This window comes from Melanerpes formicivorus, unplaced genomic scaffold (genome assembly GCF_026170545.1).
Source record: "Melanerpes formicivorus ecotype bairdi unplaced genomic scaffold, bMelFor1.0.p_v2 SCAF_70, whole genome shotgun sequence".
NCBI classification, from domain to species: Eukaryota; Metazoa; Chordata; class Aves; order Piciformes; family Picidae; genus Melanerpes; species Melanerpes formicivorus.
The window spans coordinates 1,196,012-1,221,480 of NW_027142422.1; the positions used below are offsets into that span (position 1 = coordinate 1,196,012).

The 25,469-nt window shown below is 47.0% G+C and overlaps 1 protein-coding gene across 1 annotated transcript in view; it reads left to right on the forward strand.

The window, feature by feature from the left end:
• The first annotated feature begins 527 nt into the window (after positions 1 to 527).
• The window catches only part of GPM6B (glycoprotein M6B), a 107,843-nt gene continuing 82,901 nt past the window's right edge, over positions 528 to 25,469 (forward strand). The window contains exon 1 of the mRNA XM_068163113.1: positions 528 to 648. Coding sequence (XP_068019214.1) covers positions 645 to 648 — 4 coding nt within the window. The 5' untranslated portion in view covers positions 528 to 644. The remainder of the gene's footprint in view (positions 649 to 25,469) is intronic.

Below are 25,469 nucleotides of genomic sequence, written 5' to 3' on the forward strand. Positions count from 1 at the left end.
ACGGCAGCTGCCGCAGTGCTATAGAGTGCTGTCAAGCTGCATTCGTTGATTCGGGAGACGAGCCACATTGCTGAACACGAATACAGACATTAATGAAATAATGGTACATGTGGGCACACGGTGCCCTTTGCATTGCCACAGCGAAACGCTAAGAAGCAGATACCTCTGAAGGTCAAGAGTACCCCAAGCATCCGTTTCCTAGACAAGCACTTGAAGCCTAGCCGCGGGGTGCTCGTTCCTGGAAGCCTTCTGAGGACGGAGGATAAAGCACTGGGGGAAAACAGGGGCCAACGAAAGAGAGCAAGCTCTACTTTCGGGAACACCACGACCCTACGGCGGGAGAGGGCGACGGGGCCGCCCGCCTGGCCGCCGCCGTGGATGCCGCCGGCGGGCCGCAGGGCGGCGCTCCACCACCCCTGCCCCGCGGCGGCCCGGGCCGGGCGCCCCTCGGGCGGTGCAGGCGGGCGGGGCTATCTCCGCCCCTCTCGCCGCGCCGCAGCCGCCGGAGGCAAGCGGAGCGCGCCAGTGTGCGAGCCGCCCTTGCCGCTCGTGCTTCCCGCCCAGCCCGGCGCAGCCCAGCGAGGCACGGCTGAGCGAGCCCCTGCTCTGCGCTCTCCCACACCACCGGGCGACTAGAGCCAGCCATGGGTAAGCGGATCGGGCTGCGGGGGAGCTCCAGACTCCGGAGCCGCAGGGGGAGGGCACGAACGAGGGCAGGTGTGGGGCAGCCCCGCGGGTCGCAGCTGCCCCGGCCTCTTGTTGCGCGGCGGGGCTGGGGGGCAGCAGCCTGTTGAGCGTCCCGGCCGAGTGGGCCGGGGGCGGCCGCTCCTCGCCCCCTCCTCGCCCCGCTGGGGCCCGGCCGCTGCCGCAGAAACTCTGCGAGAGCGGGGGGCTGTTGTCCGCAGGCTGAGCCGGCGGGGCAACGGGACCTCGCCGACTGCAGAGCGCTCCCTTCCTCTAAGTTATTATCAATAATGACACTAGAGAGTCCTGAAGCTGTAGTTTGTGGGAGGCGGGTGTACACAGCCGACCCAAAGTGTGGTGAGGCTGAGGAAGCGGTGCGGCTGGGGGACGGCGCCGGAGGCAGGGGTCGGGCCGAGCGCGGCTAGGTGCCGGTGTTGGGGGGCGATTGGACCTTGCCCTGGCTTTCCCTCGGGATAAACCGGAGTGGAGGGTCCCACTCGGCTCCTCTGAGAGGACTGCAAGTCCCCTTGGGGTCCAGTTCAGTGTTTGCCAGGGGCTGAAGTGTAGTTCGGGAGAGGAGCAATGGCCTCGGGGTCTGGGAGAAGGGTGGACATGCCTTTTCAAGGTGGAACGTGTCGAGGACGCCCCTGTGTCAGCCGTAATGGGTTTCGGTGTGAGCCTTAGGGAATCCCGTGGGCCACTGGGATAACGTGATGTACTTTCCCCTCTTGTGTCTTGGGATCTGCCCTGTGGGCGGAATTGGGCGACGACGGAAAGTGTCGGCTTCGCTTCTCAAACTTATGGGGATGGGAGCGCTTGCGTGAGTGTTTCAACGCGAGCTAAGTGGGGCCCTGGCAAGGGAAGGGTCCGTCGTGCACATGGGTCACTCGGCAGTCAACACACGCACATTCAGTGTTCACATCTCCATGAGCTGCTTCCTTCTAGCTTTCCTTTCGACCAACAGTAAACCCACATGAATTCAGCAGTAAGGGAAGTTAGGAGATTTGGAGAGAAAAAAGAAAATCGTATCTGTATCTTTGGTCCAGTTTGGCAGTGTCAGATTACTGCTTAGAGGCTGCAGCTGCTAAAGCAGAGCTATCAGTTAATATGCACATAGTGATGCTGGCACTGTCTCTGATTTTAATTAAGGAGGAAAAAAAATTAGAGAGCATTAATTACTCAGCCAAAGCCAAAGGAAGCTGACAGAATTCCTATGGCTGCTACTTTGTTAAATTAATTCGCATCACCTAATTCCTTAATTTCTAAATGCTTATTAAGTGGTTTGTTCTCTGCTTAGTGAAGATCAGGCTCCTGTAGTATTAGTCTTTCTGCTAAGCTTTTTTGAAGTTTCTAACACCCCTTTCAATGCCTGTTCGAGTATGAATTCCTACTACCTCTGAAGCTCTGGAGGATGAAGCAAACCAGCACGTTGTTTTTGCATGTTTATTCTGATGCTTACTTTTTAGACTGTGCTTTCTGTGTGTAAACTTTCCATGTTGAATGAGACTGCGAAGTGGAAAGCTCTCCTATGTCTTATTTCTTAGTATCTTCCTCTGAACATACACTTCTGCTTCACTGCTGTGGACTGCTGTCAAATAAATCTTGGAATGGGGCTGAAAAGAGAGAAAGGAATGTTTTCAAGTTTCTTATCAAGGGATGTGTGTGCTCTTTGGATTACAACATCTTGTTTGAGGGGGTAATAAAATTTATTAGACAGCACATGTAAAGTTGTTCTGAAGTGTCTTTGCTGCTACGTCTGTGAGGCTGCTTTTTGTTCAGTACATTAAGTTGCTAGGGATTTAAAACCAAACAGTTGTTGGAAGTGATTGCGAGTGCTGCATCTTGGGGAGAGCAAATCTTTATTGCAGCCCTAAAATCTTAGAAGAACACTAAAGTTACCCTCGCTAGTGGCCAGTCTGCAACAGTTTGTGAAATCTGGGGTTGGTGTCTGCATAGAATGTCCTGCCCTGACTGTGATAGTTGGGTGAAGGGGAGTTGGGAGTAGAAAACATTTTGTGACCGTTTTGATGATGATAGCACAAAACTCCAAGGTCTGTGGATGACTTTGTTTAGAAAGGCTATTGAATGATCAAGCTGTGCCCTGGCATGCTCAGTCAGGAGAGGGGACTTCTAGTACAAATTTCAGATGCAAGACTTCAAAAAGAAGTCTTTGTCAGCTAGCCATCCAGTTCCTCATGAATACGATGTTTTGTTTGTGCCATTGCATAACTGCTGCCTTGGCTTTGGGTAGGCTGAGGCTGATGTGACCATCTCACCAGGACTTGTTTGGAGCCTCGGCACTGTATCAAGCTTCCTGATCCAGGGACACATTTGACTGGTTCTCATTGGGACCATTTGAATTGTCCTTCCTTGCACAAAACCTTTGTGTAGGATTGGCTTACTGAGGCTTATTGTTGTTTCTTTGTGGAGGTGCTGAGAGCCCACCACAGCCATCGATGTGCATTGTGCTTTTGGCTCCTTCAGCACTTCTGAAAGTTGGGCATGTTGTGCTCAACACCAGTGAGGGTTTGTGTCGAGCAGGGGGGATCATCAGTAATAACCAGTGCACTGCTTTGTGCATCTCATGTGAGAAGACCTGTCCACTGGCATCTTACATTGTGGCGCACGGTCTCCTGAAAGTAGTTTCTTGCCTAGGAGATGGGGAGGGGACTGTTAATTTACCAAATGAACAAACCAGTGCCGAAGGGTTTTGTTCTCAAAAGTTTACAAAGCATGATACCTTGTCGTTTTTTAGGAGCTGTGTGTATTCCCCAGACTCTTGCTTTCAAATAAGAAGAAATGATTGGGGCAGACTGGGTGTGTGTATTCAGTTTCGCCTGGTTGTTCCTTTAGAAGTTAGATACTCCAGAGAACAGTGTACACCAGCAGGAGACAAAATGATATCCAGCTTCACATGGGTTTGCATCCTGTCTCTGCTGACCCTGTGCAGGAACCGCTGCCTTGTGAAGCCTGCAAGCCCAGGAGTTCCCAGGGGCATCACACTGTGCTGTGCTGCTGTTCTGGGGACACCTCCAGCTCCCTAATCAGTACTTGCTTCAGCATCCCTGCAGCTCTTCCCTGCAGCTCTTCTCTGCATCCCAGAGCAATCCATTTCTTCCCCACAGATAGTAACCTCAGAAGTTCCACCTTAGGGGCTCCTGCCACCCATAGAAACAGTTCTTGCTTTTATGTGAAATGTGTCCAAAGTAGGTTCAAATATTCCTCAAACCAGACTTTATTTTTCTCCTATAGACAGCTGGGGGCAAGTCCTAAAAGAGCATCAGTCCCTTTTCCTTCTGTTCAGCTGTATACTTTGTTCAGGCAGGAGCTAAGGTCTCTTGTGTGTCACAGCAATAGTAAAATCTGATTAGTATCAGTCACTAGGGGTGGCTGGATTTCAATTGCCAAGTGCTTTAGTCCATATTCTGTTAAATCTTGCACCTCTTAAATATATTTAACCTTATTCCTATTAAAAATAATCATAAAAAAGCCAATACTAAGTTTTTCTCTTAAGCCCTGTGAAATATGAAGTGTTACACTGCTGCCCTTTCTTTGTCTCTACCCCACCTGCTTAGGCTTTTAAAAAGGACTTACTTTTGCCTTCTCACTGTAATCCTGTCTGAGAAGGCAGCAAAGGAGGAAATATTGTACAGATATTTCCCAGTGTCTGAAAGCCATCTGTAAATGTGAGAATATGAACTTGCCCTCTCGCTGTCTGTGTGAAGGTGTGGTTCAGTAGCAAAGGAAGCCTTTCCACCCTGTGTGTGGATTATCATGTGTCTGATTGTTTGTTTCTGAGATGTGGTATTCCAAGATCTTTCTGGGAGGGCTGAACTGTGGCAGAGCCTGATTACCTCTCTTTTTTCAGGGTATTTCTAGACTCTGCAGGTCATGCTCAGTTTTTAAATGACTATAACTATTTTTCTCAAGACAGGTATCTTACTTCTTTGAGTTTACTTCCCTGAGTTGTTCCTCCTGCAGTCAGCCTGTTGGAAGCCTTGGGAGTTTTTACAGAGTGTTTTTTTCTGTGGCTGTTGTTTTTCAGGGTTGGTGCTATCTAATTGTCCATGGCTTTGGGTTGGAGGGGATGTGCAAAGATCATACAGTCTAACTCCCCTGCCCTGTTCAAGGACGTCTTTTTCGCTTGCTCAAGGCCCTGTCTAGCCTGACTTTGAACACTTCCAGGGATGGAGCATCAGGGGATGGAGCACATGCAACTTCTCTGAGCAATATTTAGTAATGTCTAAAGTTGTTGCTCTTAAAGAGAAGTCCAAAGTCCTTTTCAGGATAAGGTTTTTGAGATAAGCCTCCTTCTCAGTGTGTTTTTTATTCCTGCTGCAGCAGCATTGTGTCATCTCTGAGTGGGTGCACGTTCCTGTAGCAAAGACTTTTGTTTTTCTTGAGACACACATCTGGCACAGTCAGATGCAGCATTGCTGCACGTGTTGCACTGCCACTGAAGTGCAACACTTCCAGAGAGTGCCAGAGCGACCTATTCAGCGACATTTCACTGGGTTATGGTGTTTGCAGAGGGAGCTGCTGTGGGTTGTTACAGTACCACAGTTCCCACCATGACCATTCTGCTCATGGAAACTCCTGGACTTCTCTTTCAGACCTCCCCTATGTGCATGCCAGCTGGGTGTGCCCTCCTCACACACACACACAGACACCTGGTTTCTATGAATGTGTTCCCTGCACCTGCCTTGGCTGCACATCGCCTGGCTCTGTCCAGCTCCTTGTGCTGTCCTTGCTGGGGGACTGAGATCTTGCACAGCACTTCCCCATGAGCTGGTCAGGTCCTCCTGCAAAAAATGGGAACCCTTCAGTGTCAGTGCTTGGGGAGGATTTATGTGTTTGCTTACAGGGTACTTGTGGCATAGGGGCTTTTTGCCCTGGAGTGTGGGGTTCAGGCTCACTGCAGATGGGGCACACAGCATCTCACTGAGCTGCCGGTCGGTGGGGGGTGTGGTGACGTATCTGGGAGGTTGTTCTGCAGGCTTTCAGTGTGCTCCTGGCTGTATTGGTTTGAGCTATCCTTGGAAATGAAAATCCTTTTTGTTCTCTTGGCTGGTTTCTTAAAATCCATTTGGGCACAAGTGACTCTTGATGGATTTGTGGTGAGCAGCTGTGAGGAAAGATAATTTAGTCTGCATGTGGGACATCAAAGGTGGTTCTGTTAAAGCAATGGGTGTCAGCTGAGCCTGTGATGCTCGGTACAGGTGCAGAAGATTCTGCTGTGAAGATTACCAGCTCAACACCCACCAAGAGCAAAGGTGAAAACAGAGCTGTGGTGGCTCTTGTTCATCACAGCATTCTTGTAACCTGGTTTCTTCCAGGTCATGTGTGATGCAGCCTGGGGCCTGTAGGAAGTTAACTCTGCATCATACTACTGAGGGAGGAGTCCATGTCTTCTGATTCTCTTCCAGCTTTTCTTCTGTAGGCAGGTGTGAACCTGTGAGCAGGTGGCTGTGCCTCTCAAAATGCCCTCTCACCCCACCCCTGTAAGCAGCAGCAAGAGATTTGGCCCTGCAGTGTAACAAATGGGTAGCATTGTGTGTACCATTTAGTTCTGAACTGTTTGTTGCTTTCTATTGCTGCTCTATCTTGGAGCTCTGGCACTCTCCCTCTCCACAATTATTTGTCTCTTGGGTTTTAAGGCTCAAAAGCTTGCATGTGGAGTTGTGGCTTGAGAAACATTTACAGGCAATGCAGAGAACTATGAGAATTCAACCTCTTTTGTTCTCCATTTTTGTTGGAGCTGTTCCACCAGCAGCAGTTTCCGAATGTGAATGGAGCTTATGTTTCATTAATAGGAGGACGTGCCTGATGCAGAACTACTGCCTGACACAAACCTCAGAGCTTTGCTGTGCCCTCACTTCTGTGGTTGTTTCCTACTTTGATGCTTGAGTGCCTGTGGCACGTGAAATGTTTGCCTGAAGGTTATACATGCAGAAAACAGCTTTCAGGAAGGTCTTTGCACTTACTGCCTGCATTATTGCTCTTTGGGTTTGGGTTGTTGGTGGGGTTTGGGTTGGTTGGTTGGGGTTTGTCTGGTTTGCCTTTTTTTTTTCTCGTTTTTTTTTAATTTTTTTTCCCTTTTTTTTAAATTTTTTTATATTTTTCTTTCTTTTTTCTTTTTTCTTTTTCTTTCTTGTTTCTTCTTTTTTTTTTTTCTTTTTTCTTTTATTTTCCCTTTCCCCTTATTTTCTTCTCTCTTTTCTTCTCTCTTTTCTTCTCTCTTTTCTTCTCTCTTTTCTTCTCTCTTTTCTTCTCTCTTTTCTTCTCTCTTTTCTTCTCTCTTTTCTTCTCTCTTTTCTTCTCTCTTTTCTTCTCTCTTTTCTTCTCTCTTTTCTTCTCTCTTTTCTTCTCTCTTTTCTTCTCTCTTTTCTTCTCTCTTTTCTTCTCTCTTTTCTTCTCTCTTTTCTTCTCTCTTTTCTTCTCTCTTTTCTTCTCTCTTTTCTTCTCTCTTTTCTTCTCTCTTTTCTTCTCTCTTTTCTTCTCTCTTTTCTTCTCTCTTTTCTTCTCTCTTTTCTTCTCTCTTTTCTTCTCTCTTTTCTTCTCTCTTTTCTTCTCTCTTTTCTTCTCTCTTTTCTTCTCTCTTTTCTTCTCTCTTTTCTTCTCTCTTTTCTTCTCTCTTTTCTTCTCTCTTTTCTTCTCTCTTTTCTTCTCTCTTTTCTTCTCTCTTTTCTTCTCTCTTTTCTTCTCTCTTTTCTTCTCTCTTTTCTTCTCTCTTTTCTTCTCTCTTTTCTTCTCTCTTTTCTTCTCTCTTTTCTTCTCTCTTTTCTTCTCTCTTTTCTTCTCTCTTTTCTTCTCTCTTTTCTTCTCTCTTTTCTTCTCTCTTTTCTTCTCTCTTTTCTTCTCTCTTTTCTTCTCTCTTTTCTTCTCTCTTTTCTTCTCTCTTTTCTTCTCTCTTTTCTTCTCTCTTTTCTTCTCTCTTTTCTTCTCTCTTTTCTTCTCTCTTTTCTTCTCTCTTTTCTTCTCTCTTTTCTTCTCTCTTTTCTTCTCTCTTTTCTTCTCTCTTTTCTTCTCTCTTTTCTTCTCTCTTTTCTTCTCTCTTTTCTTCTCTCTTTTCTTCTCTCTTTTCTTCTCTTCTCTCTTTCTCTGTTCTTTCTTTGTTTACTGTGGTTCAAACATAGCTAGGACCTGGGTCAGGAAGGATAGCAGACTTCTGGAGGTTATGAACTGTTCTGGAGTATCCATCATAAGATACAGCCTTTATCAGTTTCTGAGGTCTTTTCCAACCTTACTGATTCTATGATTCTGTTGATTTTTTTTTAACTGCTTTTTTCTTTAAGACCACAGAACAGTCATTGCATATTGCAGCCTAAAACTCTCTCTGCATTTCTTCAGTGCCAACAAAAATAAAATAATTGCCCCGATCTGACTTTGAGAGAGGGGTTACATTGAAGGCAATCAGGGCAAAATTTGCTCCACTAAAGCAGCTGGTTTGTGGACTGGCAGGCAGAAAGGACACCTTGTGTTAACAATGCAGCTGATGTGGAGATCCAAAAAGTGAGAGTCCAGCCAGAGAAGGATTACTGCACTGGTTTTCCTAATATTGGAATCATTTATTTGGGTTTCCTGGTGGTTTTGCTGAGCTGGAGCTAGGGAGCCTACCCCTGATGTCTAACTGAGGAAGAATCTGACTCCCTTATGCTGCCAGCAAGGCACAGATGAGTGTGACTCCACTGTCCCAGACCTCTTAGTCTATGGTTTTGTCAGTTTGCATGCTAGAAAATTCATTGAGGTCAGTCCTAATGGTGAATGTTCATCAGTGGAGCTGCTGGTTGATGGTGAGTGTTGGTTGCCTGCCTGTGCCCTTTGCCTGCCTGCCTGAGAGAGCTGCTGTGGTTGTGCCTCAGTATCTCTTCAAGAGAGATTTCCCACTGAGTTGCTTTGTTTTTTAAACTCTGGGTTTATGTGGTTTGCTTTCTGATAGGACACAGGTGTTTTGCGGCATAAGAGAGTGCTTTCTTCACCTCAAGAGTTCTGTGCTCTGGGTACCTCTGACAGGAGTTGCTGGAATGAAGTCCTGAGCACACACCACGCTGACAAGCACTGTGCAAGTCTGTGTTAGTGCAGAGCTCTGTCTGGATCTTCATTACTTTTTCCTCTCTTCTGTACTAAAATAACTTATTTGTGGGTTGTTTTCTGTATATTTGAGGACTAGCATTTGGAAGGTTTTAAATGATAGCTCTTTGTGTGTAAACTTGCACTTGTGTTGCCAGAATTGTGTTGACATAGATGTCGTGCAGTTTCCCAAACAAAAGTATAAAATGAGTTGTTGTATTTGTTAGGCACACAGCTGAAAAGAAGTTTGCCACATGGAACTTCCCTTGTGGGATATTAAATGGTTTCCTTGAGCTGCTTAGGCATTCATGAGGAAAAAAAAAAGGAAAGAAAAAGTCAGGAGTAAAGGGAGATGGCTAGTGGGAGTACTGGGAGCTGAGAGCTTTTGGTGCAAGCACAGGGATCTGTTGCAGCACATCTGTCAAGAGCTCATGACTTGCAAGGTGTAATGAACAATAGCTTTGTGCAACATCTGCTTAGGCTCACTGGCACAAAAGCCTTGAAACTTCAGAGATATTCATCACACCACGTCAGGGGAATGCAGCAGAATCGAGTGTATCATCTGTTACTGTCTGCTTTCCAGCCAGAGGAGTTATTAGTTACTAAGGCTGACCACTGCTTCACTGAGCCAGGGTTTTAGCATAAGCAAACACAAGGAATGCAATGCAGAGGAGGCTTTGCTGTGTGCAGCTGACACAGCTCCTGTTAGTCATTACTTCCCCCATGCAGTGTATACCTTCTCTCCATAGATGTTACTTCCATTCAGTGTTGCAGTTAAAGTGGCACTTTCTCCTGCTTGATAAGTGTCTGATGAAAAATCCCCCCACTTCAGATAGTGCCTTGAACCCTAAAGAAACAACCATGTGGAATGAAAAACAGCCAAGCTGAGTACTTTTCCTTTGTGTAGCCTGTAATTTTTAGTGCTTCTCTTTGAACTGTTTTCAGACATTTTGGAAGTGCCTGTTTTCCCCTCAAACTTGATCTATCAGGTGCCTGTGACAGGCACTTAATCTTTCACCCCCTTGGGACGTTCCTGAGATTTTGCATCCTGTTTGCAGTGCTCTGTTTGAGAAATTGCTGTAATCCACCACATGTAAATTCTTCTTCAATGTAAACCTCAGGGAGGCAGGAAAGAACCAAGAAAGAGTGAAAGCCCTCTTGAAAATGCTCATTTAATGTAGCTGTGGCAGACTGAAGGTGAGTATTTGGGGAGTGGGTGGAACTGCAACAGAACACAAATGAGGTAGTGGCATGAGTCAAGGCTCAAATGATTTTAGTCTTAAGCAGTCTGCAGATTTCATTAAAATGATTTGATTTTCCTGTACATCTTTATGTCTGGGTTTTCTTAGGTATCCTGTGGCTGTTTTCCCCATTGTGGTCAGCTCCCCAGCATGACTCAGCATGGTTTGGGCTCTTTCTGTCACCCTTGCAGAGAGAGAGTGCTGGACCTCATGGTCAAACCTGGTTCTTCCTGTCCTCTAGGTGGTTGTATGTCAGGTTTAGTGGGCAGAGGATGTGTGTGTGTACATAGTTCCCTGCCCTGAGCATTCCTGTTGGCCCTTGATCCTCCAGTGAAGGCTTTCACCTTGAAATGGTGGCCAAGAGTGCTTGTTGGGTTTGAATGAGTGGTAGAATGTGTGATAGATGAGAGTGACCATGACACCCTCTGATGATGCCCTGGGCACCCATGGGTGTGTTTTCCCTGTGTGTCTGTGGTAATTGCTGACTTCATCTGTTTCAAAGTTGAGTGATGTACACCTCCTGGAGCATACAAAGTAGTTGGGAGAAGCAGCTTTAAAACAAACCTAACATCAGGAGACACTCTTAAAGCAAAGTTAAGTGCCTCACTGGGGGGAAGCTGGGGGCATGGCATTCTGTTTCCACAGGAGCAGAAGGGTGTGACTCGTGGAACAGCACTCGTTGTTGCCAAGGCTGTCCCAGCTGCTCTTTAAATCTGACGTATAGATGTGCTAATTACTGCACACTGAGTCTGCTTTTCCTCTTCTTATAAGAACATACATGGAAAAAACTTCAGGAAGATACCAGTGTAGTTACAGTCAGCCATAGCTGCTGCCTCCCATTACAGAATCCATTTAGTTGATGGAGCTGTTCTGTTTCATGCCTGCTTAGAGGATCTCAGGTAGCACTGTGCTTCTTTATATGCAGAGGTGCTTGGCTCACTGGTCAGTGTGCTGGCTGTAGGATGCCAGCCTGTTGTCTGAAGTTTGCCTACCCACTTCAAATGGGCTAGAGAATTAGGAACAGTCTTAATTGGCAACACAATTGTTGGAGTGAAGGATGAGAATGGAAACAATACCTGAGTTTCTGTTTTAAAAACCACCAAACCACCACCACCAAACCCACCCCCCCCCGCCAGCCCCTTGGAAAGAGGGGGTCTCTCAATTTGTGATTCCTCTGGCATGGTAAGTAGGTCTCTGTGCAGGACTCCTGAGGAGAGTCTTATGTGGGCTTCACAAGAAAGAGAGAAGCAGTTATCCAGCCAAAACAGGAGTGCTCAAAGCATTCTCTTTTCTTTCCTGTGGCACAAGTCAGGTTTATGCACTCAGAAAATGCCATCATGCTTCCTTAAGTTCTCATCTTCTGTCATCCTCCTTGAAATGCTTCATCCTTAACCCTTTGGTTTTTAGGGAAGAGGATGGCAAGATTAGTAGGAGGGAAGCATGCCTTTTCCCTTCCATATGTGTTTGTGAGCGTGACTGCTGTGCCCACTTGCCACATGGTCAGTAGTCTGTCTTCTCCTGTATGTGTGAAGCATCCCTTATGGCAGCTCCTGTGCCTTGTCAGTGAAGTGTTTGCTCTTGCTTTGCTCAGAAAATATGTCGAGCTCTTGGCTGCATATGCTTCAATGCCTCCACTTTTGTGCTCTGCATTTGCACCTGGTTATTAGATCTCCAAGGAGAGAAATTTCTTAGCCTTACCCAAGTTTAAACCCAGGAGAGAAATGTTAGGATCATGAATTAGTTTGGTTTGGAAGGTACCTTAAAGATCATCTCATTCCAGCCCCCACACTATGGCCAGGGATGCCTTCCACTAGATAAGCTGTTCAAAGCCTGGCACTAGAACACTTTCAGGGAGGGGTAACCTGTTGCAGTGTCTTGGTACTCTCACAGTAAAGAATCAGCTCCTTTGACCTGCTGCAGCCCAGAACACAACTGCTGTTCTGAGCTGTGAGTGCATGGTGCTGGCTCATGTCCAGCTCTTCAGTACCCCCAACTCCTTCTCCACAGGGCAGCTTTCAATCCACTGCTCTCCCAGCCTTTATCCATGTTTGTGATGATGCAGGAGCTTTCACTTGGCCTTGTTGAACTCCTTGTTGAACTTGACATTTCAGTAGTGTTTATTTGTGCCAGGTGAAATCATTGACATCACAGCAGTATCCCAAAACTGAACTGATCCTGAGCTGCTATGTGTGGTCCCAGAGGTACTCAGGCTTTTGCTCTTGACCACTCAGATAACTTCCATAGCCATGAGTGGACTTGTAGCAGGAGCCTTCACTCTTTGGTGGCAGGCATGGCTGGAGGTGTGATGCTTAAAGCCTTCAGGCTTGGCAGCTGCTGTGGGCCCCCTTTGTCCTGAAGGGGACAGCTGTGAAGAGCACTGTGGTGAGAGCCTGCATCCCAGGCCTCCTGCAGCACTTGGGCTGTAGCATGCCAGTGCTTCCTGCTAGGAGATACTGGCAATTCATTCAGAATCCTTCCCCTGGGTCATTGTGACTCTTAAGGAGCTTTTTCACTTCTTATCTCAGGAATCGCTTTTCTTCCTCGAGCATGACCTGCCAAGGCAGCTGTTTCTCTTAAGCACTGCAGTTAATGATACAGAGCATGGAGCCTGAGAGGAGGACAGCAGGATTACAGCACTTCTGGGCTGTGTACCCACTGCCAGCATCCTTTGTGTGGCAGACCAGCATGGTGGCAAGGAGGCCTCTGTGACTTCAGGAGGAAGTGTAAGGTGTGGCTTCGGCATCTTTATGCAGGAGCTCTTGAGGATGGTGCTCCTACAGCCTTTCTGGGCTTAGTGTGAAACAAGGCAGGCTTTTTCTTTGCCCCCCCCCCGTTTATTTTTTCCTGTGTGTTGTGTATCTCCAGAGGTCCCTTCCAACCCCTAGCCTGTGATTCTGTGAGGTTGGTCAGTGTCCTTTGGAGAGCTACAGGTGTCTAGCTCTCAAGCACCACAAATTCCATGCTCTTGGGTCCTGCTCCTCTCCAGCCTTTGTCTGCTGTAGTCCTTGAGTACTGAAGACAAAAGTCATGAGACTTGCTGTTATTTTGAAGGCTTTTATTTGCTGTTTGGTTTCTGAGCACTTAGTAGCTGGTACTTGCTGAACATCTTTGCTCTGTTTAAAATGTAAATGGTTTTCAATTCAAGCCCATCTTAGAGGCTGCATTTTCTTCATGCCTCTTTTAGAATGAGAACTGGCATTTGGAATCAGGTTTTGATAAACTCAGTGACAGTATTGGAAGAACAAGAGGACACAGTCCCAAGCTGTGCCAGGGGAAGTTTAGGCTGGAGGGGAGGAGAAAGTTCTTCACAGAGAGAGTTGTTGGCCACTGGAATGTGCTGCCCAGGGAGGTGGTGGAGTCACCATCCCTGGAGGTGTTCAAGAGGGGACTGGATGTGGCACTTGGTGCCATGAGGTGTTGGGTGACAGGTTGGACTCGATGATCATCGAGGTCTTTTCCAACCTTATTGATTCTGTGTAGCAGTGTAAGTGTAGCCAGTATGTCTCTCTTCCTTCATCACACTAGTAACTTTCCTCTTGCTTTGGGGAAAAAAACCACAACTAAACATGTTCCATGCTACCTACCTCTGTGTTTTATGCTCTTCTCCTTTGCATAGGCTTTACTGTTGCAGGTCTGTGAGAAAGCAAACCCTGAGCCTACAACACATATGAGAGACCTGTGTTTTAAGGAGGCACATCTGAAAGGAAACCAGAAACAGAAGGAGGGTAATTTTTTTGTTGTTAGCTCATACCTGTTTGGACAGCCTTAGACTTGGGGGAGCAGCTTTGTGTCCCCTAATGCAGGGATGGTACATCTTACATTCTTAGAATGCTCTGTGCCTCTTCCTCCATCTTTTCCCCCTAGTGAAAAAAGATCTGGCTATGAATTTATTGTCTGTTAGAGCAATGTAATGTGTGTATTTGATACTTCCATGCCCCCCCTATCCAGTCCCTACAGAGGCTCCCTGAGTGGCTATGTCCTTGCTACAGATGTTGGATTTGAAAGCCGTGGATGGGAGGGTGTGGGCCTGGGGGTTTGCACAGCAGGCTCCGTGAGGAAATGTTGCAAATCTGACGTAAGTGTCATGGCTTTCTTCACTCTGCAAGCTCTGCATTTCTCAGGCAAAGTTTGTCATAACAGAGCGGTTAGGAAGCAGTGGTTAGTGGGTCAGACAGGCCCAGGGGGCTAGAGTGGGGTTTGCTCAGCCAAACGTTAGTGCTTTTTAATCACCACCGAAGTCAGCGTGCAACACTCCCTCCCTTCCCCTAAGCCATAACAGCAGGAGAATGGGGACTCAGTGGGGTCATGCACAGCATCTGCCCTGCACTGAAATGGTTACAGCTACCCCTGCAAGGGAAGTGAAGCTGCCTGCAGCTACTGCTAGAGCATCGTTCTGCCACTGTGGTTTTGATGGTTGGGTACCATCAGCTGTGGATGAGAGCCTGTGCACAGTCCTCAAACTCCTTCTTAGAAGGAAGCAGAGGATTTCCTTTCATGTTGCATGCAGCATTTTGAGATAAAGATTCAAAATGTCAATAAAGCTGGGTCCCAAAAATTGGAAGTGCAGTTAATTTTCAGTGCTGTGGAGTAATTGTATGGGATTTCTTTCACCCTGTGCAGCTTCTGTAGCTGTTAGACTGCTTCCCATTAAGGAATGGGGGGCTTTAAGTCTTGCTGGTGCCAGCTGCTCAGTCTCTAGTAAATGCAGTTAATGTGGCAGTAGAAATGCTGGAGCCTTCCTTAGAGCTTGGCTTATCTCTTCTCTGCTGTAGGCTCTGTGTAGTGGGGCTGTCACAAGGAGTTTCAGTGTGCCATAATGTAGGCCTTCTTTGAGAAGAGTTGGGCAGGCAGAAATTTAATGAAGTTCAACAAGGGCAAGTGTAGAGCCTTGCACCTGGGTAAGAACAACCCAGTTAGGTTGGGGACTGACCTGCTGGAGAGCAGTGAAGGGGAAAAGGACCTGGGGGTCCCAGTGGATGGATGGTTGACCATGAGCCAGCAATGTGCTCTGGTGGCCAAGAAGGCCAAGGCCATTCTGGGGTGTATTAGAAGGGGTGTGGCTACAAGGTTGAGAGAGGTTCTCCTGCCCCTCTACTCTGCCCTGGTGAGGCTGCACCTGGAGTAGTGTGTCCAGTTCTGGGCCCCTCAGTTCAAGAAGGACAGGGAACTGCTTGAGAGAGTCCAGTGCAGAGCCACAAGGATGATTAAGGGAGTGGAACATCTTCCTTACAAGGAGAGACTGAGGGAGCTGGGGCTCTTTGGCTTGGAGAGGAGGAGGCTAAGGGGTGTCCTCATTAATAGTTATTAATATGTAGAGCATGAGTTCCAAGAGGATGGAGTCAGGCTCTGCTTGGTGGTGCCCAGTGCCAGGGCAAGGGGCAATGGGTGGAAGTTGAGGCATAGGAAGTTCCGTGGAAACAGGAGGAGAAATTGTTGGTCACTGTAAGGGTGACAGAACCCTGGAACAGGCTGCCCAGGAATGTGTTGTGGAGTCTCCCTCCCTGGAGGTACTCAAAACCTGCCTGGATGTGTTCCTGTGTGATCTGGTATAGGTGATCCTGTTCTGGCAGGGGGGTTGGGCTAGATGATCTTTTGTGGTCCCTTCCAGCCCCTAACATCCTGTGATTCTGTGAAGAGGCTTCAATGCAGGCATCTGTGACTTGAGGATTTTATACTCAACTTCTCCCAATCAAGTGGAGTTTGTTAAACTCATCACCCAAAGCAGGCTGGTTGGGTGGTGTGTTTAAAATTCAGAGTTAACAGTCATTTACTAAGTGTCTGTTGGTGAGGACCCAAAGAGTGAGTTGGGGTTTTTTAAAGCTCTGAAGCAATCCACTACCTTTAATGAGAAGAAGTCAGAGGAGGCAGAGCCAGGCAATTGTTGCCCTAACTCTCCTGGGTTTTGCAACATGACCTTGGGTTTGCCTCGCTTTGAGTGAGCAGCTCAAAACTGCAGCAGCACTCAATAGTGTTAGAGGGCTGTTTTCTGCAGAGTCTTACACTAGTGCATGACTTTCTCCTGAAACTTCCAAACACAAATACTTCAGGAAGGTTACTCTGAAGTGGATAACTCATCTCTGGAGATGTAGGAGGTGTCTTCTCATAACACTCAGAACTGGCCTCTCCTTCCCCTGTTGCAGGGCAAGTTGCAGAGAGGTAGGAGGTGCAGATGGGCATACTGGGGGAAAAAAGGCTAAAATGTGGAACCAAAGGCACTCTTACTGAAATACCTGATTCTCAGAGAAGTGTGGCTCAAGGTGCAATCTGCTAGTGGCACATCCTCTTTAATAGGAAGCTTTGTCCCAGCTCAAGAAGGCACTGATGTGTGTGCATCCCTAGACACACTGACAGGCAGCCCTGGGAGCTCGAGAGGTGATACTTGGTGTAGTTAGCTGTAGTGAAATAAGCATGTTCAGCAGGCAGGATGGAGCTGATTGGAGACTTCCCAGCAGTGCTTTATTACCAATGCAGATGTTTCCTTGCTTTAGCAAAGACAAAAAGTTGTCTTTTGTATTGGACTTAGCACTAGGAAAAAGTGGTTTGAGCTTGTTCCTTAAGCATGACTTGGAATAAATTCATGTTGGTTGCCCTCTTTCATTAAAGGCAAATGAAAAGTTTCCTTAGCTTCATCTTTTAGCTAAGTAACCACAGAACTATGCATTGCTATTTGGCAGTCCACGAAACAATCTGTGATTAGAACAGCAACTGCAAAACATCTTTCATGCTATGAGTGCAGTCTTAGAAGTTGTGATTGGAAGCTACTGGCATGGTAGAGATGGCTCTCGTGGAAATCATAGTATCATAGTATCAGTCAGGGTTGGAAAGGACCACATGGATCATGCAGTTCCAACCCCCCTGCCATGGGCAGGGACACCCTACACTAGATCAGCCTGGCCAGAGCCTCAGCCAGCCTGGGCTTAAACACCTCCAGGGACAGGGCCCCAACCACCTCTCTGGACAACCCATTCCAGGGCTTCACCACTCTCATGGGGAAGAACTTCCTCCTCACCTCCAGCCTGAATCTCCCCACCTCCAGCTTCATTCCATTCCCCCTAGTCCTATCACTACCTGAGATCCTGAGCAGTCCCTCCCCAGCCTTCCTGTAGCCCCCTTCAGATACTGGAAATGAAGCACACTCCACCTCAGATACAAATGATTAAACCTATGTAGAGAAGTGACGCCTGCAAGCATGATTATTGGTTTCTAACATGTTTCAAGCTGACCATTGGGGTAAGATGTGTAGAAACTTTGACTTGGAAGCTCTTTTTCCCCCAGAACCACACAACACTTTCTTTTTGCAGCTGTTGTTACCACTGTTTTCCATCTAAAAAGCATTGTAATGAGCAAGAACTTGGTCTGTGGTGGGGACTGCAAGTATGCTTGCAAAGTTTAGACTGTTTCATAGTTGCAGAATCCATTAATTGCCCCTTACACTTAATTGAAAGCAGGGCTTCTGACAGATGTGTTAGAAAGTGCTGAAATGATTGCCAGGGCTGAAGTGGAACGTGCTGGTTGTGCTGAGTTGTAGATTTCTGTCCTCTGTCAAAATGCAAAGACATCAAATGCCTGTTAATTTTTTCAGTAATGAAGTGCTAGCAATTAATTTCACTGCAGCCTTCCTGGAGGATTCCTCTTACATGGATGGCTGCCCTTAAGCATGCATTAATGATAGAAACTAATGCTGCAGTGTGTATGCTGTTTCAGAGCTGTGTTGTATTGTGAGTAAACTTTCATCTCTGAAGTGCTGAAACTCCTTAAGATGAAGGCTTACACAAACCTCTATCTAGCAGCTAGGTGGCAGAAACTGTGCCTTTTTGAAACAAAGCAACGCTATCAATGCAGCAGTGTTGCTCTGTAGTAGTGACAGTTCCTCTCCTTTGAAAGGAACAGTTCTGTGATCCCTTTGCATTGCCAGAATATGGGACTCACAGGCTGGCTGGGAAGAATCTGGGTCAGCACTTCACATTTTTCAAGGACATGGAGCACAGTATCTTCAGGTCAGATACTGATAGCCCTCCTTAATGAACAGTTTTCACTGCAACAGGATCCAAATGTTGAACATAGCAGATCACAGAATGTTAGGGGCTGGAAAGATCATCGAGTCCAAGCTGCCTGCCAGAGCAGGACCACCGAGAAGCACGTCCAGGTGGGTTTTGAATCAGAGAATCATGGAATCAATAAGGTTGGGAAAGACCTCAAAGATCACCAAGTCCAACCTGTCACCCAAGACTTCATGACTACTAAACCATGGCACCAAGTGCCACATCCAGTCCCCTCTTGAACACCTTCAGGGATGGTGACTCCCCCACCTCCCTGGGCAGCACATTCCTGTGGCTAACAACTCTCTCTGGGAAGAACTTTCTCCAAACCATGTATATATTGAATGTTGGGAAATGTGTCTTCTGTAGGAGTTGAGTCATTTGTAGGCTTCCTGCAAAGCCTTTTCAGTCACTCTGTAATGCCAGTTTTTCATATTAGCATTTGGGTTTTGACTACAGAAAGTGCTGCCTGATGAAAATGTGTTCAAGAGCCATCTCAACTACATTTTTGCAGGAGCAAGCATATTGCCTTACCAAACTATTAAGCTGGTCATTAAGGCAATATGCTGTAGTGGCAAATGCCCTGTGATTTATGTGAGTTTTTAATCATATCTGTACCTTTTTCTGGGTTTATGACTGAGCAAATGAGTTAGAGGTCTTCTAGCTCACTTCTCTTTCATTTATTTATGTGTTCAGGATGCTCAATGGGCATTTATTGTCTTTAAAGCGCTTCGATGCCTAAATGCTGAAGAGGTGGAACAGCAAGATCTGCAAGTTTAATTCATACTGATTCTTAGCATTTTCAGTTATGTGTGTTCAGCCCTCAAAAAAGGGCTGTTTGGAAAGGCTTGTGAATCCTGTCACCTAGGTTTCTCCTCTGGCAGTCATAAAGTGGGAGACTGGAATAGGCAGTGGGCTATGGCTGCTGAAGCAGCATTCCTTTGCCTTTCAGAAACCAGTGTAACAATATTAGTTTCCTTCCAGTGCTCTCCTAAGTTACCTTTCCTCTATGTCTTTCTATGTATGCTTGGCTAAATATCCAAGATGTACTGGTTTTTATCATTTGGGGGGTGGGAGGGGAACAACCCACAAAGCAATCCCCAAAATCTTAAGCAAGAAAACCCCCTTGTGGACTCAGGGGTTTCAATTTATAGCTCTCTCTGTGACTCTGCCACCTCTGGAGCTTCAGAAGTTGGCTGTGGCTGCAGACCAACATGCTGTTGCTTTCTGTCATTGGATGGGATGGCTGAGTTGCATGGTCATCCAGGTGATGGAGGGACATCTGCCTTTGCTATGTGACTGAGCAAGAGCTGGCTGATAGGGCTTAGGGAAGAGTAATCACCCTGCCTTGAGTTTGCATACTTGGTGACTCTTGAATGGAAATGCTCTCTGCTCTTTCCTGGCCTTCAGATACACAGTCCCCTCATGCTTTGTCTAGCCCATTTAAAAGGTGAATTTGCCCCTGTGCTTTGCAAGTGAAGTTAGCTGTGCCCTGTTAGTGGTTATTCAAATGAAGGCAGAGTCCCCGCAGCTGGAGCACAGAAGAGGAACATCTGCTGTAAGCCCTTATGAGGCGCTAATCCCTGCTCAACTGGTGACTGAGTGACCGGGGGTTGGGGGGGAGAGGGAGTGGGTGATGAGCAGCACTTGTGGCAGAGATGGGAAAGGCTGTGCCTGGGGGAAAGTGGAAAGCCGTGGGAAAAGAAGCACTTGCATAGGAGGTTAAAAAACAAAACCTCCTGTAAATGGGAAGTGAGGTCAAACTGGTGCTTAGAACCCTGTCAGTCCAATACTGACTTATCATAGTAGTATCACAGTATCACAAAGGTTGGAAGAGACCTCAAAGATCATCAAGTCCAACCTGTCACCACAGACCTCATGACTAGACCATGGCACCAAGTGCCACATCCAGTCCCCTCTTGAACACCCCCAGGGGTGGTGACTCCACCACCTCCCCATGCAACTTCTGTACATAGTTTAATGTAGCATTCTTTCTGTGGATGTCAGTAAATGGGTTTATTTTGGGTATACAATGCTACCAGTGGAAAGTGGCAGACATAATCTGTAATCCAAACTCATGTTGTGCCTGTTTCACCAGGGAGTGCTTCTTGCTGCTGTTGAATTATGATGATTTATGATTTAATATCTGTTGGGACAAATTGGGCTCTGTGGCAGGTTATGGTAGAGAAAGGATGTGTGACTATTATTACTATTTTAAACATAACTAATCTCTGTATTGTTCTCCCTCCCCCATTTCTAAAACTGATCTCAATTGTAGCCTCAGAGCCACCACTTTACATGTGTGAGCTGTTTCTCACCTGAGCAGCCTCTCCTCTAACCTCAAGTAATAATTGCTTGTGAAATAAATATGGGACTCACAGGCTGGCTTGGAAGAATCTGGGTCAGCACTTCACATTTTTCAAGGACATGGAGCACAGTATCTTCAGGTCAGATACTGATAGCCCTCCTTAATGAACAGTTTTCACTGCAACAAGATCCAGGTGTTGAACATAGCAGATCACAGAATGTTAGGGGCTGGAAAGATCATCGAGTCCAAGCTGCCTGCCAGAGCAGGACCACTGAGAAGCACGTCCAGGTGGGTTTTGAATCATAAAGTCAGTAAGGTTGGGAAAGACCTCAAAGATCATCAAGTCCAACCTGTCACCCAAGACCTCATGACTATTAAACCATGGCACCAAGTGCCACGTGCAATCCCCTCTTGAACACCTCCAGGGACGGTGACTCCACCACCTCCCTGGGCAGCACATTCCAGTGGCTAACAACTCTCTCTGGGAAGAACTTTCTCCTCACCTTGAGCTTAAACTTCCCCTGGTGCAGCTTGAGACTGTGTCCTCTTGTTCTGGTGCTGATTGGGAGAAGAGACCAACCCCTTCCTGGCTACAACCTCCCTTCAGGTAGTTGTAGAGAGCAAGAAGGTCTCCCCTGAGCCTCCTCTTCTCCAGGCTAAGCAACCCCAGCTCCCTCAGCCTCTCCTCACAGCACTGTGCTCGAGGCCTGTCCCCATCCTCATTGCCCTCCTCTGGACACCTTCAAGTGTCTCAATGGTTCTATGATTCTGTGAATGTCTCTGCTGAAGGAGACTCCACAACAGATCTGATACAAGCAGCAGGAATCAATCCCTTTCTGGTTCTTAGCCTATCCTCTCTGAAATGCAGCAATGTTATTTCATGATGATTTGAGAGAATCCTGGGGGGTTTTTGCTGCTTGATTCATTTCTAACAACTCTGCAGGCCAATGAATATGGTATTTTCTGGAATGAAGTGTGTGTTTGGAGGCTGGGGGGGGAGCGTCAAGCTGGTTTTTGTCCTTTTGTTTTTAACCCCTCTTCCATAGAAGACACAGTGTCCTACAGACAGACAGAACAATGCTATATTCCGCTGTAGCATCAAATCACAAGCAGGGTCTTTGGAATGAGGCTTGGCAGCTTGCCTGGATATGTTCAGTTTTTAACAAGTGCTGCTTTGTGCATCAGCACCCTACGCTTCCTCCCTCCCCTCCCTGCTGCCTCTGAGGAGAGGAGGGAAAACAAAAAACCTGAAACAGAATAAAAGCATCTGTTGGACTGAAGAAGAGGAAGAAGGGATGAAAAGAGGAGGAAAGATGTATTCCAGAAGAGTTGTCAGACTGGATGTCATTGTAAAGCTAGTTGCACTGCTGAGTGTCTGATTCCATGTCTAGAAATACTTTGAATTTATGTTTTTTTTAGCACTGGCTGCAGAGTGGACACAGCACTGCAGTTTGGGTGGAATGCAGCTGGACATTCAGCAGAATTACTTGAGTGCTCATTTACCAGGACTTTGAACTTGGGCAGCAGTATCTGAATGTTTAACATTAACATCATGTTCTTTCTTTGTGTGTGTGTGCAAGTGGAGACATGGCTGTGGTGAGGAAGGTAGAGTGTTACTGAGCATGGTAGCTAGGTCCAGCTTTGAAAGGCTTCAAGGTGCATGTGAAGACTGCATTTTGTTAAAAAGGAAAGTCTGTGCTGATGGTTTTGAAGTTGTTTTTTCTTAGTGGCCAAAGGCTAAATGGAAGTGTCAAACTCAAAGGATTGTTTTCATAGAATCAGTAAGGTTGGAGAAGACCTCAAAGATCATCAAGCCCAACCTGTCACCCAAGACCTCATGACTACTCAACGATGGCACCAAGTGCCACATCCAGTCCCCTCTTGAGCACCTCCAGGGATGGTGCCTCCACCACCTCCCTGGGCAGCACATTCCAATGGCTAACAACTCTCTCTGTGAAGAACTTTCTCCTCCCCTCCAGCCTAAACCTCCCCTGGTGCAGCTTGAGACTGTGTCCTCTTGTTCTGGTGCTGATTGCCTGGGAGTAGAGACCAACCCCGTCCTGGCTACAACCTCCCTTCAGGTAGTTGTAGAGAGCAAGAAGGTCTCCCCTGAGCCTCCTCTTCTCCAGGCTAAGCAACCCCAGCTCCCTCAGCCTCTCCTCACAGGGCTGTGCTTCAGACCCCTCCCCAGCCTCACTGCCCTTCTCTGGACACATTCAGGTGCCTCAATGTCCTTCTTAAACTGAGGGGCCCAGAACTGGACACAGTATGTCCCTGAAAGACACACATGAAAATATACCTCATGACCCAAAGGAAAGTAGCCTGTGGAGAGAAGTGCTGTCCTACTGTTTATTGCACTCTTGGTACTTAGTGACAAAGCTCTCAGCTACCCCTTTGGAGTTAGGCCAAGCAGCGTGACTGACTGCAGCGACCATTAGGGTGCCATTTTTGCTCAGCTGAGGAATGGTTAACTCCATTGAATGCTGTGTGTTGTTTCAGCATTGGTTTTTTAGTTTAAATGAGGATGTACTCCTAAAACTTAACTGTCCTGCAGTGGCTGCCCCCAATGCTGTGGTCCAGAGCAGGAGGAGTTGTGAATAAGCATGCAAGTAAGCAAATCCTTTGGTGAGAGAGGGAAGGAGTGGGGAGGGGATTATGGAGGAGGGAACCCATTTGTGCTCCTCCCCTGTGCTGTAGTTGTAGGAGCTGGGGTCACCAGGCAGAGCTGAAAATGGAGAGCTGCACAGTTGAAGGGAATTCTACAAGAATTCATTTGAACTGCAGGCAAGAATTACATAACAGGGAAAAATGTCCTGGAGGAGTGTGTAAAGTGTGTAAGCTCAAATGCTTTAAAGAGCAAAGAGAAATCCATGATCAAGTAAATGGCCACAGCATATGGCAGATGTTTCTGTATTTGTGTTTTATTTTAGACCCAGGGATGAGGCTCTGAAGTAAACATCATTAATCCTTATGCACTGTGCTTTGATTCAAGCCTCAGAGCAGCCCTGGAGTCCACAGCCTGGGCTCCTTTTGGGTGAAACTGGAATGAGACATGCCCTCCAGCAGTGCATCTGGAAAGCTCCCCCTACTCACAGTTGCTCAGTTCATGGTGGAATCAGGCTAGAGCTGGCTTGAAGTCACCTCCTCTCCTCTCCTCTCCTCTGGAAATGCATATTCTATGGCCACTGAAGCCCCAGCCATGACTGCTCTACCTGTACAGTCTGCTGCTATTGCTTTGGAAGTTTTTCTCAGTTGGTTCTCTGGTGACTGCTTAAACCATGGTGCCTGAGCTATAGATAGCCTTTATGATAATCCTGCACATGGCTTTGTTATGCATACAAGATGCAGGTCTATTTTAAGAAGACAGATAATCTGTATTTTAAAATTCATCAGACAGCAGAGGATGACTATTTTTAAACAAGTTTAAAGTCCCTCTCTCTTTGAGGAGTGCACCATTTTATCACACTCCCAGCATCTTTGGTACCTTACCAGTTGACTAAACCAAGGTTAAACCACAGAATTGTTTGAAGGTTAGGAAAGACCTTTAGTTGGTGAGGGGTTTGGAACACAGCCCTAGGAGGAGAGGCTGAGGGAGCTGGGGCTGCTTAGCCTGGAGAAGAGGAGGCTCAGGGGAGACCTTATTGCTCTCTACAACTGCCTGAAGGGAGGTTGTAGACAGGTGGATGTTGGTCTCTTCTCCCAGGCAGCCAGCACCAGAACAAGAGGACACAGTCTCAGGCTGTGCCAGGGGAGGTTTAGGCTGGATGTTAGGAAGAAGTTCTACACAGAGAGAGTGATTGCCCATTGGAATGGGCTGCCTGGGGAGGTGGTGGAGTCACCATCACTGGAGGTGTTCAGGAGGAGACTTGATGGGGTGCTTGGTGCCATGGGTTAGTTGTTTAGGTGGGTTGGATTGGTTGATGGGTTGGACATGATGATCTTGAAGGTCTCTTCCAACCTGGTCTGGTCTGGTCTGGTCTATTCTATTCTATTCTAAACCTGTCACTGCCAAGTCCACCACTCAACCATGTGCATAAAAGACATCTACATGTCTTCTAAATACAGGGGTGGTGACTCAGCACCTTCCCTGGGCAGCCTGTTCTAATGCTTGATAACCCTTTTGGTGAAGAAACTCTTCATACTGTGCAGTCTAAACCTGCCCTTGCCCAACCTGAGGCCATTTCTTTTTGTCCTGTCCCTTGTTATGTGGAAAAAGAGGCCAAACCCCTCCTCACTACAGCTTCATTTCAGTAGTTGTAGGGAGTGATAAGGTTTCCTGTCAGCCTGTTTTGCTCAAGGCTGAACAGCACCAAGTAGAACTGTGTGCCAAACCTGCCTTCAGATGTGTGTGTGTAGCTATTAAGTACAAATAGAGTTGCATGTGATCACTCTTGACTTACATATGTGCTGCATTTTCAACCTGCATGTGATCTCCCACGTGCTGCCAGTGATCCACACTTGTTTCAGCACAAGTCTTTATGAGAAGTTATGGATCTGAGGAAGCCAGATGGGTGGAGAGACCTGCTGGGGTGTCAGGGGTGCAGGGGAGCTCGTGCTCATCCACCCACTGTGCAGTCCCTCGCTGTCTCCTTTCTGCAGCACAGGAGAGGTGTGCAGGGCTGGCTCTGGGGAGCATGTCCTGGTCCTGTGGGTGAATGCAGTGGCAAAGGTTGTGTTTTTTTCCCCCAATCTGAATCACTTCCTCAGCTCTAAGCAACTGGGCTAGCAAATAACTCATATAAGCAGGAAAATAAGAGTTCCAAAAGAAGCCATTACAATAATCTCTAATTCTGGCTGCTTAGATAGTGACTGCTGCTAAGCTGGTTTGTCTCTCTTTGAAACCTGGTGGGAAGTAGAAGCTGTATCTGCTATGCACAACAGTCTTGTAGGTGATAATTCAATGTAAAGCTCAGCATAGGTTTTCAAAGCTCAGAAGTAGGCTTACTTTTTGCAGAGAAAGAAAAGAAGGCTTTTATGCAGGTTCTGACTTACAATCTCCCCCCACCTTGGATAGCTGACCAGGGTTCGGGGTAGTGTCTGTGCCAAGGAGATGATGCATGTGAATTGCAAGAAGTCAGAAGGTAACAGGTATGCCACAAGAGAGTGAGGTTGTTGTGACTTATTTCA